The sequence below is a fragment of the Varanus komodoensis genome, unplaced genomic scaffold (genome assembly GCF_004798865.1).
Source record: "Varanus komodoensis strain SLA01 unplaced genomic scaffold, ASM479886v1 scaffold44_3, whole genome shotgun sequence".
Classification (NCBI taxonomy): domain Eukaryota; kingdom Metazoa; phylum Chordata; class Lepidosauria; order Squamata; family Varanidae; genus Varanus; species Varanus komodoensis.
The window spans coordinates 2,048,218-2,061,261 of record NW_025336010.1 but is presented as its reverse complement, the minus strand read 5'-3'; the positions used below and the strand labels follow the sequence as shown (position 1 = coordinate 2,061,261).

Here is a 13,044-nt window from a genome sequence, read left to right as displayed (position 1 = left end):
TTAATAATCCTCTAGAGGCTTCATTATTTGTTCTTAATTCTGCTTTTAGATATGCATCTTTTCTTGCATATCTGCTTTTAGATATGCACGTATACTCTGCCTTTTCTTGTTTTGCATAAATCCAGCCATGTAGGTGACTTCTTTGGCATGCTTCCAGGAATTACCAGAACATGCAGGATTAGAAGAGTCTGCTGCCCTGATCTGTGGCTGGGAGACCCTCCCGGGGGCCACGTGTCAGTGGGACGGTGGCGGGGGGGAAGCACCGCTGCCGTGCACAGCGCTGGGCTTTCTGCTGAGGGTGCCCGCGCGCAACCACATTGTCGGGATTTTTCGGGGTGGCTCCAGGTGCCGTCCTCTTTGATTTGTAATGCGCTCGTGTTCTCCCACCATTTCTTCCATCTTGTATCAAAAAATGTCCAATGAGGAGGGAAAGAGGGAACAGCCGCTCAATGCGCTGCAGCTGCGGCACTGGGAGCCTTCTCCCCGGGTCTCTGGCAGGGCCTTGCCAGGGTGGTGCACGCAGTCAGGCGTTCCCTTCCATCCCCGGTGCGCCAGGTGGCCCATGACCAATCGCATGCTTGCGTGGAAACGAAGGTGGGGAAGAGCTTTCTGTTTGGTAGCTGTTCTAGATACTGGAAGGTTTACGATGTGGTCTGGTTTGGCTTACAAGTTTGACGGACAGAATTTTCTGTGGCTGCGTGATTGTCTGGCACGGTTGTGAACTTCAGGCTTGAGTGGGCTCGTTCTGTCCGATGCCTGTCGGGTGGAGACGGCTTCCTAGAGAATTTTTAACGTCAAGGTGAAGGTTCCCCCTGCTAAGCCCAGTGGGGTTGCTGTTCGTGTGCAAACAATCTCGCCTCGCAGGATCAAAGCCCGTCTCAGAGTTCTGAGTTACAACTTCATATGGCTCTGCATCAGGGGTCCTCGAACTTTTTAAACATGGGGCCACTTCACTGTCTTTCAAACTGTTGCGGGACTGGACTATAGTTTGAAAAAAATATGAATTCCTATGCACACTGCACATTAGAATTAATTAAAATTAAAATATTCTTTAAAATGATTAAAATTTAAAAAATAATTTAAAAAATTAAAAAATGTTTGCTCCGCTCCCTCAGGCTGCAGCAGAAACCCATGATGAGATGGGGAAGAGCACGTGCTGGCAAAACTGTGGGGTAAAAGGCTTGCTTGAGCATATGTGGATATCTTGTGCAAAGTGGAATTATTCTGGAAAGAGGCAATTAAATGATTAGAAAAGCTAATGCATCAAAACAAGATTGGTCATCAAACTCTCCTATTATTCTCCCTCTTTGTGGACGGGAATGAGAATTTAAATAATAAAGAGTGGGTGAGATCCTTACGGGAGCAGCGAGATTAGAAATTGGGCAAACCTGGAAAGATGTTAAGGGCGTCTCCTCTCCAAGATACTTAGGAAGGGAACAGGAAAGTGCACTAGTGGAGAAATTGACTAGACGGAATCCTGAGAGGGGAAATGAAAATGGCTAATTTCATTAAACCTTGGCACCCCTCACTGACCTTGCATATGCAATCAAAGGTTGAGATAAATAAGTAGAAAACCCTATAGTATATTGGTCTGCTGCTTAGTAAGTTTTTATATATATATATATATTTGTGACTTTCAATTTGTGGAATACACTTGGAATGGACATGTAAATAGTTATTGTTATATAGAAAATGTACATGCTGTACGATGACTGTATGTTTTTGTTATTGTTAAGGATTGTCAATTTTTTAAAAAATGGAAACGATGCAACAAGAAGGTTCATGGGGGCTCCTAGGCATGTTTGGAAGAGTGAGGCTGCTGTCTCTGGGCTTCTAGTAGTCCTTCCATTTTCTAAAGCACAACTTGGCTGTGGCTGTGCTTGTGCTTGAAAGTCACACTGGTCCCTCCTGAGCTTTGCTTCCGTAGCTGCCATTATCCCTCTTGCAGGAGCTGCACCTTCACTGTGAAAACCCCCTCCTGAGACGCCACCGGCCCTTTCTCCCAACTGGGGAGGATCCTATGGATGGCGCACGTTTCAGAAGCTGTGGACGAGTTTTTCAATTCAGGCCTCAGCCTGCCTTTGCCTGAGCTCAGGTGGAAGAGAAGGAGACTTTAGTTTTCCATGACTCTCTGTGCATTGGGTTTCTACGTATTCCCCCAAAAGCTCCTGAGATGGTTCACAGCAATGAAAGCCATAAGGTTAAATAGATGGAGTGCAACATGGAAGCTTAAAACCACAGTAAAAATGTCAATCATGCCCAGAATAGAAGCTTGGACCGAAGCAAATGTGAGCACATGGAAGCAGGCTTGGAGCCACAGAGGTTTTCCTGCAAATGCCCTGGGCACCAAGCAGTCATGACCATGGGCATATGTGGTCAATCAAAGGGTTTGGCCTGGCATCCCCCAGTTGGCCCGGGGGGGTGGGGAGGGTTAGGAGCGTGGCGTCATAATGCGAGCAGGCCGGCTCCCTCCAGCTCCCAGCGCCATCACAGAGCTGCCGGTCCTCGCAGGTCATCATCCGACCCGATAAAAGCCAGGACTTTCTGAGGCCAAGCTCAGACTGCAGCCATCCTTCAGAGGGTCCAGCCCTCCCAGGAGCTGAGCTCACCTGTGAATGAGAAGGCTTGGGAATAGTTGCCACTGCTGGTGCTGAGCCTGCAATCCAGCCCTCTCACAAGCTGAGCTCACCTGCGGAAGAGAAGGCTTGGCAATTGTTGCCAGTGCTGATCCTGAGCGAAATCCGGGAAGGTGAACGAAGAGTGGAAGGCGAGACGCCACTGAGGACAAGCTCTCCATGGGATGCCCTGGCGAATTCCGTCAGCCCCACTGGCCGGCCGGAAAGCACCCGCAGCGGAGGCAGCGGCAACATGGAAAGGGGAAGCCCAGCCCTGCGGGGACGGCGGCGTCGCACGGAATCCCAACTCTGGCCCGAGGTCTGGCTGAAGTGTGTGGATCCGTTCTGGCAGCCAGGTCGGCTGAAGACTGCACGCAAGAATGAAATGCTATATTTTTTGATACAGTAAAATAAATGTTGATTCATTTCTCATAGAACCAATTGCCTTCTTATTCATTTAAAGAGAAATACAAAACTCTGTATGCTTGTGGTACCCTTATCATTGATTTGGTTGGGTGGTATTTTAAGATAGGGGTATTCTGCTCACCTGCCAAACCTCAGTGCCAGAGCGGTGGAGTGCTTAAGGGCGCAGCACTGGGCCCCCGGTGAACCGTGGGAGCAACGGGATCTCACCCTGTTGTGCAGATTCGAACCGGCAACCGTTCGATCAACCAGCCCAGCAGCACAGTGGTTTAAACCACTGCTCCACCTGCATCTCCACATACACTTACAAACCCCCAAACTGTTCAAAGAATTAGAAGAGAAATTATGTGTTTTATGAGACTCAGGAGAAAGAGCAAATAGATCCTGCCCTTTTAGGGGATACTCAACAAGCCACCTGCAGAGGGTATTTTACAGTGGAGGGAGCAAGATTAAAACGAGAGAAACAGAGGCCCGGAATGGCTTGAAGTTCAAAGAAAGAGACTCACAGAAGAACAGAAGAAAATGGGCTGGAAGAAAACCTCTCTGCAACTTACGGGGACCGAATCAGAGTTGGAAGCAGCAGACACATGAAAACATATGCAGCCAGGAGGTACTGAAACAGGAGCTGCTATTAGGAGGAGTTCTACAAAACAGAATTAATTGAGAAAGATATATGAAAGAATTTGTGGATGTATTACCAATAATACCAATTCCTGAAGAGCATGAACAACAGCTTAACTCTCCAGTAACAGTAGTGGAAATCAGAACAGCTATTCTGACACTAAAAGGGGGGTAAATTACTAGCTTTCATTATTACAAAATTTGGGAAGAGGTTGTATCCATACACTTGTCAAAATATATAACGCAATATTGGGTGGAGGAAAATACCAGAATCTTGCAGATTACTTAGAAGAAAAGTTACACCGAAGCAAGGGAAAGACCTTACCCTTTCCTTAGTTAACAGACCAATTCCATTACAAATTCATCCTCTTCCGTTTTGCCTCAAAGATTGACCAGCTTCCTAGTGAATTACTCGTATGCCCAGGCAGATCAGGATGGCTTGATGCCAGCCCAACCGATGGCAGATGCGACCCGAGGAGCGCTGAAGATCAAATACACGGCAGCTGCGGAGAAACCGGAAATAGCAACGCTCTCCTTGGATGTGTTTCAAGCTTTGGATTGTGTGGGAGGGCAGTATTAGTTGTAACTGAAGGGGAAAATGAGTTTGGGCAAGGGATTTAGCAGAACTATAAAGAGCCTCTGACAGGGGTCCCCATACTTTTTAAACAGGGGGCCAGTTCACTGTCCCTCAGAGTGTTGGGAGGGAACTATAGTTTGCAAAAAATGAACTAATTTCTATGCACACTGCACATTAAAAATTAGTTAAAATTTAAAAAAATGTTTACTCCACTCCCTCGAGCTGCAGCAGAAGCGCAAGATGAGACGGGGAAGAGCATGTCCATATTCAAGGGACAGAGCTACAACACAACCAAGGCACTAAATGTAAGTGCAGGTTAGGGGACAAGTGGCTGGAGAGCAGCACTTGTGAGAGGGACCTCGGGGTGCTGGTCGACTGCAGGCCGAACATGAGTCAGCCGTGTGACGCGGTGGTCAAGAGGGCGAACGCCACCCTTGGTTGCATAGCCAGAAGTGTGGCTTCTAGATCAAGAGGGGTATTACTGCCACTCTATACGACTCTGGTGCGCCCACAACTGGAGTATTGTGCTCAGTTTTGGGCTCCTCATTACAGGGTGAGGCCCCACCAGTGAGGGTGTTCAGAGATAGGCGAGACATGCACATGGTGGACATGTCATAAACGGAGCTGGCTGGAGCCGGGGGACAGACTAGATGGCCCACGAGACCCCTTCTGACTGTCTCTGAATATAGTATTTTGCATAATGCAGCTGAGGACTGCAACTGGCATTTACAAAGAATGAAGCAAAAATACTAAGGATAAATACTGTTAATGCCACTCTTAGTATTTCAAGCAAATCAGCCCAGAACTATGCCCACAATACACAATGGCTGTATTTGGATGCAGAGCTGATGACTACCATATTTTAAGTGCAACCTTGGCAAAACTAGTACTGTCCTGTGAGTTGGACTACAACTTCCATTGGCCATGCTGGTTGGGCATGATGGACATGACGCTCCTCGCTGCTGTCCCGGTTCCGAAGGAGCAGGAGCGGCAGTGGGAGGCCGGAGAGGTGAGCACGGGGTGGCTCCCCGTCCGGGAGAGGCCGCGAGGAGGGAGGCGAGGGCTTCTTTCAAGGCGAGGGGAGGGGAGGGGAGGGACAGCGGCGGCGGCTTGCCCATAGAAGGCCGCTGCTCCCGCGCCTCCGTCGTGGCCTTCTCTGAGCAAGCCGCTGCCACCGTTGAGTGACTGCCCCTGGGCTCGGCAAGGTGGCGGCTTGGCCCGCAGCCTGGGGACATGGCTCACATACGAGAAAATGGATTTTTTAAGTTACATTTTTATCTTCAATCCTTTTTTAGTGTCTTCATCTCTCTCTTCCGCCCTCCTCTCTTCTGTTTCCCACTCCATATACCGGTTCTGTATATGCATGCAATGCGGGGGAGGGGCGGAGAGCTGGCACACACACAGCTGAGCTGTTACAATTTGGTGCGTGCGCCGCCTCTCCGCTCAGTTTCAAAGAACATCTGTGCCAGCTCAGAGCTTTTGGACTCGTTTGGAGTTTGTTTTCTCCAAGTGAATCCAAAAGCTCTGAGGCGGGCCAGATAAATGAGGCAGGATCCAGCCCGTGGGCTGTAGTTTGAGAACCTCTGCTCTACATAATCTGAAAGAGCAGGTTTGTTTTTCCTTTCCAGAATCCATGGGTGTGGTTTTTCCTAGGCACAAATACATCTAAAATGCTAATTTGCAACTGTATGGAGATCAAACGCATCTTGTTTCCAGTTTTCAGTCTTGATGTTATTTTTGACAGCAAACTGCTCTGGAAAGATCATCTTGCTTTGAAAATTAGAAAATATAGTCAGGAGGAACATGCAAAAGATTGTCTCTACAAGCAATCAAGGGTGACTAGGATGACACTTTTGATTTGTTTTACTGTGCCTAGGTTAGAAACATAGAAACAGAGTGAGTCAGAAGGGGCCTCCCAGGCCATCCAGTCTGACCCCAGTTCTAGCCGGCTCCACTCACAACATGCCCACCATGTGCGTGTCCAGCCTATCCTTGAACACCCTCACCGATGGGGCCTCACCCACCTCCTGGGGAAGCCCATTCCACCCCCTCGGGGTCCTGACTGTCAGGAAGTGCTTCCTGGTATCTAAATGGAACCTAGGTTTCCTGAGCTTTGCTCCGTTGGAGCACGTCCTGCCTTCCTCTGCAGGGCAGAACAGGTCTCTACCCACCTCCTTTGACACCCCCTCACATGCCTGTATGTCGCCAACAGGTCCCCTCGGAGTCTCCTCTTCTCCAGGCTGAAGAGACTCCGTTCCAGGTCAGACTTCTCTTGGTTCATGGAGATCAGGTCTCTTCTGCTTGGTTGATCAAATTCAGGCTCTTCAGGGCAGGGCTTTAAGAATAATTACTGGAGCTTTCATTTCTACTTCTGGTGCAGCTTTGCAGAGAGTCTGAGCAATGGTCATGTGATCCGAGAGGCAACATTTCAGGCCTGTCCTTGTGGGAGCTGGGTCCTTTTCGGGAGGGATCTTTGCACGGATTCTATGATGAATGCTGACGCCTCGAGACTTCCAAGACGTGGAAGCTTTGAACGCCTCGTGCAGTTTGCATTCACTGTCTGCCGAGCAAGTCCAGTGCACCAGGTAACAAAGTCAGTCCACAGCTGCATGGTTGGCTCTGGATGCCCCCCTTGGTGAATGCCAGGATTAGGAAGTCGGGGTCCCGGTGGGCCAGTATCTCAGAAATGGCGCTGGAGAATATTCCCTTGGGTTGGAGCCTTTCCTGCATGGAATGTGGGTGGCTGCAGAAGTGTTTGCAATGCCAGTATCTCTGAGTCTAGAGTGCAGGCAGGGCTTGGCTTGTCCAGCAGAACTGATGCTGTTTCAATGAGGCTTGTGAGGCGAAGGGATGCAAACTGACCATGTCTTGAGGCTCTTGGTTCCCCTTTGAGACTGTTTGCTCTTCAAGCTGGCAAAAGTACCTGTCAGAATGAAAAAGCCAGTGAAATCTGGTCTGGGAACACTGAGTTTTGCACTAGGGGCACATGCTTGTGCTGGCCACCCAAGGACCTTGATTGCGTGGTTTCAGAATCCCCGCGTCTATCTGCAAAGCACCTCTCCTGGAGGGAAGTTACAGGGGGCTAAAAAGCAAAATATTCGCCCTCAGACGTTTCTTTGTTCCACTTCTGCACTAGGTACAGACTTTAATGAGCTGGGCAGAGTGGGGGGCTCGCTCCAGGGCTGGGGGCCCCCAACAACTGCGCCAGTTCCCGCCTTTGCGGGGTGCCCGGGGCTCGGGAGGCAGCCGCCCGGGGTTGCCTGGCTATGGGGCGGCCCTTGCGCATCCCCTCGCTTTCAGGGGGGCCTGCGAGCAATCTGGGCGCGCTTTGGCACGATGGGGGCGGCAGCCTCTTCCACAGACCATCGTCCGACTAGCTCCTTCTCAGGCTCGGTTCGGTATTTGTGGGGGGGGGGGGCAGGCGGCCTGTTCGCCAGTCGGCAACCCCGAGAGGAAGCAGGGGCAGGCGTGCGGGGCCTCCCTAAGCGCTGGGTTGCGACCCACACCAGCCGGGGATGACGGGCGCGGCGGTGCAGGCGGGCAGGGCGGACGCGAGCAGCAGCCGGGAGCGCTGGGAGGCTGGTGGGGGCGGCGCCCCACCCACGCGTCCGCCAGACCAAGGCGGCGGGGGAGCCGCGGGAAGGCCATCCAACCGCCGCGCTGCGCCCGCCGCTCCTCAGGCTCCTCCGCGCTCCTCGGAACCGCAAGCGACCCGCGCGAACGGGCGAAGCAGGCCGCCCGCGGAGCACAGGACGCCGAGCCCGCCTCCGCCAACGCGCCTGCGCTCCGGCAGGGGCAGGGCCGAGCGGAGCTGCCGCTGGGCGGCCTCCGGGGGGCGTGGCCCGCAACTGAGGGCGCGCCGGGTGGATTCTGGGGGCTGTAGTCCGCACTTCCCAGTGGCCTGTGCGTGCCGAGGCCGCCGGCGCTCCGGAGTGCGGGCGAGGTAAGAGCGCGGGGCGCACTCATGAGCGTGCGACGGGCGGCACGGGAAGGGGCCTTCGCGGGGAGCGTGTTAGGTCCGGCGCTGGGCGAGGCGACGGGCCGCGCGTGAAAATGTTTGCGCCGCTGCACAAGCCCCTCCCGGGGGAGCTCCGCCGCCTGCTGTGCACGTGCGGCGGCAGGAGCGGGGCCGCGGGTCTCCTCGGCGCCGGCTTCGACCCTCCTGCCGCCGCACGTGCACAGCAGGCGGCACCAGCGGGGTGGCCGCGGGGACGGGGCGGGCGTGGAACTTGCCCGCGCTGCCACTGGCCCGCAGCTGCGACGGCGGAACACTCACCGGAATCCGGGCTGCTTGCTTGTAATTCGTGCAGGCGCCAATTGGGCAGGGGAAGCCTTTCCACCCTGGAGTCACACGGCCAGATGTGCTAATCACGTTCATAACCCGCCTAACCTTGCTCTTCGTGTCATCCTCATGGCAGCCCTGCGAGGCAGGCCAGCCAGAGAGACAGGGCCTGGCCCATGGGCTCCCTCAGTGAGGACTCGAACTCAGCTCTCCTAGGTCGTCGGTGGTCAGGCCAAGATAGCAGACGTATCACCATGCTGGCTCGCCATGTTTTCTTCTCTCTGATTCCAGCGGCTGCCCGCGGTCTCCAGGATGTGATGGGCCCCAGTGCCACAGCAGCTGTTCCCTCTCCTCTTCTTTTCCAATGCAGATGCGTGCCACCTCCGTCTTGAAGGCCCCGGGTGGGTGGGCTGCCTGCAGATCTCCCTGCCGTGCTGCCTCTTCCTCCTCCTCCCCCTCGTCGCCCGGGACGGATGCGCAGGCGCTGCGCTTTGTGCCGGCCAGCCCTCCCCTGGACCCCGCGGACGCCCGAAGGCTGCAGGAGTTCGTGCGGCACTCCCAGCGGCTCTTTGTGCTGACCGGGGCCGGGGTCTCCACCGAGTCCGGCATCCCGGACTACCGCTCCGAAGGCGTGGGCCTGTATGCCCGCACGGACAGGCGGCCCATGCAGCACGCGGAATTCCTCCGCAGCGCCAGAGCCCGCCAGCGGTACTGGGCCCGGAACTTCGTGGGCTGGCCCCAGTTCTCCTCCCGCCAGCCCAACGCGGCGCACCTGGCACTGCGGGACTGGGAGGCTCTGGGGAAGCTGCACTGGCTGGTGACCCAGAACGTGGACGCCCTCCACAGCAAGGCTGGGAGTCGGCGCCTGACAGAGCTGCACGGCAGCATCCACAGGTTGGGGGCCGGGCTGGGCCGGGGGAATGGCGGAAAGGGTGCGCCACTGGATCAGCGACTGGCAAACACTTCTCGCTTCTCGAGGCGGGTGCCTGCCTGCCTTGCTCGCTCAGGACTGGCCTGAGCGAGCTGCCCAGCTGTCACGGGGCGGCGGGGTGCGTGTGTGTGAGCGCACGCGTAGACACGATGGGGCAGCCCTTGGGAAGGGATTGTGCCTACGGGGACACCAGAACTGGCTTCCTGACCCCACTGCCCTTCGGATGCAGTCGGCAACAACAGCTGTCATCCTCAGCCAGCAAGGGGAAGATGGGAGTTGTGCTCCAGACCAGGGAAGGCTGTCAGGGCCGCAGACTGCCCAGTTTGCCCTACAACTTAAAGGGCTGTTGTCCCACAGAGTCCTGTGCGTCAGCTGTGGAGACCAGACCTCCCGCACTGCACTCCAGGAGCACTTCACAGCCCTGAACCCCGCGTGGCAGGCCGAGGGCCACGGGGTGGCCCCCGATGGTGACGTCTTTCTGACGGAAGAGGAGATGTGCCATTTCCGTGTCCCCTCCTGCGAAAGATGTGGTGGGGCCCTCAAGCCGGACGTCACTTTCTTTGGGGACTCCGTGCGCAGAGAGAAAGTGGACTTCGTCTACCGGCGCCTGGCCGAATCAGATTCTGTCCTCGTGGCAGGGTCTTCACTGCAGGTACCCTCGGGGCGCCGGGGAGCTCTTGGTGCTGCCAAGCGCAGCAGAGCAGATCCCTCCCGAACAGGGGCTCTGCACCGCGGAGGAAGTGCTTCCTTCCGCTGCTGTGGGTGGCCCAGGCCGCGTGGTTTTTCCTGCTTTTGGGCCAAACGGCGTTTGGATCCAGGGCTTCGTGGGGGTGCCCCGTGCTTCCGCGGCTCTTCACTGGGCCTTCCCCATGTGTCCCGCTAGGTGTACTCGGCATACAAGTTTGCTCTTGCGGCCCGTGAGGGGAACCTGCCAGTCGCCATCGTCAACATCGGCCCTACCAGGGCGGATGCCTTTGCGTCGCTGAAAGTGGACTCTCGCTGTGGGGAGCTGCTGCCTTCCATCGTCCTCAGCTGACCCAGGTGGGCATCGTGGGAGCCCTGCTGGCGCTCCCCTCCTCCTGCCCAGGCTGGCCAAGCCAGCTCCGTGCAGCAGACGCCCCCGGCCAGCAGGCGGGAAGGGTGCAGCTGCTGCCTGCTGCACAGACAAGAGGGGAGGGCGCCCGGTGGGCCTGAATCCTTTGTGCCGCCCGGGAATGGCACAGCTCCTTCCCCAAGGGCTCCTGGACGCACAGACAGGAGAGCATTCCACACCTGGGATGTGGGGCATCCCTGGAGCTCCCCCTCCAGGACCTGCTCTTCAGGCTTCCAAAGGTGGGGGCGCGTGGAGAATGGTCTCCACAGGTGATCTGAGGGCATGTGCAGGTGCACAGGGCAAGAGGTGCTCCACCAGATACTGGGTCCCAGGCCCCAGGCCGAAGCCAGCACTTCCAGCTGGACTCAGGCCCAGTCTGGGGCTCCCCAGCGGGGCTCCTCATGTGCCTGCGCTCATGGACGGTGGCCACCTGTGTGACCCAAAATATTCTGGTTTTACTAGCCACAGAGAAAGTCAGGGAACATTTATCTTTTCCTGTGGGGCATGGAATCCTCCTTGAAATCTGTGCAGACAAATCTTTAGATCCTGCGATTGTCCACATGCTTTCATGTGTCTCTCATGGGCTAGAAACTTGCTTTTAGAAAAGATCTAAAAGGTGCTAAGCTCAGTTCTTTGGCCACTGCCATCAACTGTGCTTCTGATTATAGCAGTCGCCTCACTGGATACGGGTTCAATGGCAGCTTAGCAGGTGGGTGTGGGCCTCCCCAGACCAGAGCAGCCGAGTAGCACCTTCTGTCGCCTGCAGGTCTGCTTTGATGCTCAGCCCGCTCAGAGAGTTGCTTCAGCAGCCACCCTGGCAAGAGGCACCAGCTGCAGCTTCTCTGGAAACGCGGAGCTACCTGTGTCCCTCTCCCGTGATTTCAGCCTCCGAACCTCTTCACGTCCTGTGCAAACTTCCCAGGTCCCTTTGGTGGCCGTTCCGCGCCTTCTGCTGTGCTGTTGGAGCACGAGGCAGCGTGGGCGGTTTGTTCATCAGAAGATCCCCAGAAGCCACGTGTCTTGGTTTCAGGTCACACATGCTCTCGTTTCTGCAGGTGCCTCTGCGTATCTAATGCTGGACTGAAATTCGTGCTTCCTGGATTTACTTTTTATCATAGTGTAAGCATGATTTTGTGCGCACCTTTCACTACTGGCCCTGCGTGGGGCTGCAACACATACAAATGGGAAAATTCTCGCGGGCCTGTCCATAGCTTCGGACGTTTATTTCGGGCAGGACTGCCTTCGGCGCCGAGTTCACAGTTGGGTGCAGGTAAGGGCACTTTCCGCATGGAGCTGGAAAGTAGCATCGTTTGCATCTGCACAAGGCACCCAAGGCTGCTAGAGTGAGGTTGGAGAGAACGTAATGAATAAAATAAGTTATATTTCTTTTACTGTCCCGGGGTGGAATTTATGAGAGCTGGCTGATTTAGCCTTGTGTGGGCTAGGGTGTGGTTGCCCCATCTACGGAACGAGCGCGCTTCCTTTGGGTTCCTTCTTAATGGGCAAAGCAAGGGGGTTCTGGCGCTGCACAGACCGGGAGTGACTGAAATGGAGCTGGGAGAGCAACCAGGACAAGCAAGATGAGGGACACGGATCCCCTGAGAGGCTGAAGGAGCCGGTGTGTCCAGCTCTTAGCAGCAAGCATGAAGCAGAGGCAGGCAGCATTCTGCAGATCCCAGAAGGGCGGGACTAGGTCGGACTCGGGCTGGCCGGGTCAACAGACACCTTGCGCAACCCCCCCCCCCCCCCGCTGCATGTGTTTGGCCAGCCGTGAACTTTTCCCCCACCGTTGCAGTTTGGCGTCATCCAAGCCCGTTGGATCCCAGCCTTTTCTCAAAGTTGTCGAGCTGCATCCTGGTTAGACTGGAAGTCATCCCAGAACTGGCAGAGTCACTCCCCTTTTCAGCACAGTGGGCCTGCCCCCCTGCTTCCCTCCTCAATATGCTGCTGCATTTGAAGAAACCACTTTGTCTTGGAAGAAAGGTGTCAGGGAGGTTGCAAGAGCCGTCTATGACCAGGCGCCCTCCAGATGCTTTGGAGCTGACACGGCAGCCTGGTCATTGGTCCTGCTTGGAGTCACAGTCCAGTCCAAGACCTCTGGAGGGGACAGGCTCAGGAAAGGCTTGCTCCCAGTCGCTCGTGACCTCCAGGATGTACCCACGGTGGCCAAGAGAGCGCAAAGAGGACATTTTGCACATCGCCTGGGCTTGGAAGGATTGATGACCTCACTCGGGCCGAGTGCAGGTTCAACCGTGGACTGTCGCTGGAACAGACCGACTGGGTTCACACAGCCACGACTGGAGGGCTCAGCACACCTCCTCAGAAGGGGCTGCACGTTCACACGAAGCGAAGCCATGGCTTGTCCTGCACTTCAGAGAATCCACTGCAGATTTGCTTGTCTTGCAGTATCAGCTGCTCCTGGCTGGGTGCCCCGCAGACCCTTTGGGCCACAGTTCCCATTATTTCCAGCCAGCCCAGCTGGGACTGATGGATACTGAAGGC

At 55.3% G+C, this 13,044-nt stretch overlaps 1 protein-coding gene and 1 long non-coding RNA gene across 4 annotated transcripts; one reads left to right on the top strand and one right to left on the bottom strand.

Moving 5' to 3' along the window:
* LOC123030430 lies at positions 1-4,433 on the bottom strand. Its single transcript, XR_006416102.1, has 3 exons — positions 3,593-4,433; positions 2,690-2,983; positions 1-1,224 (listed from the first exon to the last, which is right to left on the bottom strand). It is a non-coding gene; the product is annotated as an uncharacterized LOC123030430 (long non-coding RNA).
* A 4,061-nt stretch (positions 4,434-8,494) lies between these two features.
* Positions 8,495-11,930, top strand: SIRT4 (sirtuin 4). 3 transcript variants are annotated; one of them, XM_044444339.1, is made up of 4 exons: positions 8,495-9,412; positions 9,807-10,101; positions 10,333-10,490; positions 11,598-11,930. In XM_044444339.1, exons 1-3 carry the CDS (start codon positions 8,883-8,885, stop codon positions 10,483-10,485), a joined length of 978 nt encoding a protein of 325 aa, XP_044300274.1. In that variant the 5' UTR covers positions 8,495-8,882; the 3' UTR covers positions 10,486-10,490; positions 11,598-11,930. The 3 variants fall into 3 exon arrangements, with proteins under 3 accessions (XP_044300274.1, XP_044300275.1, XP_044300277.1); XM_044444340.1 differs by having other exon boundaries at positions 11,309-11,930; XM_044444342.1 differs by lacking the exon at positions 10,333-10,490.
* Positions 11,931-13,044: the final 1,114 nt, after the last annotated feature.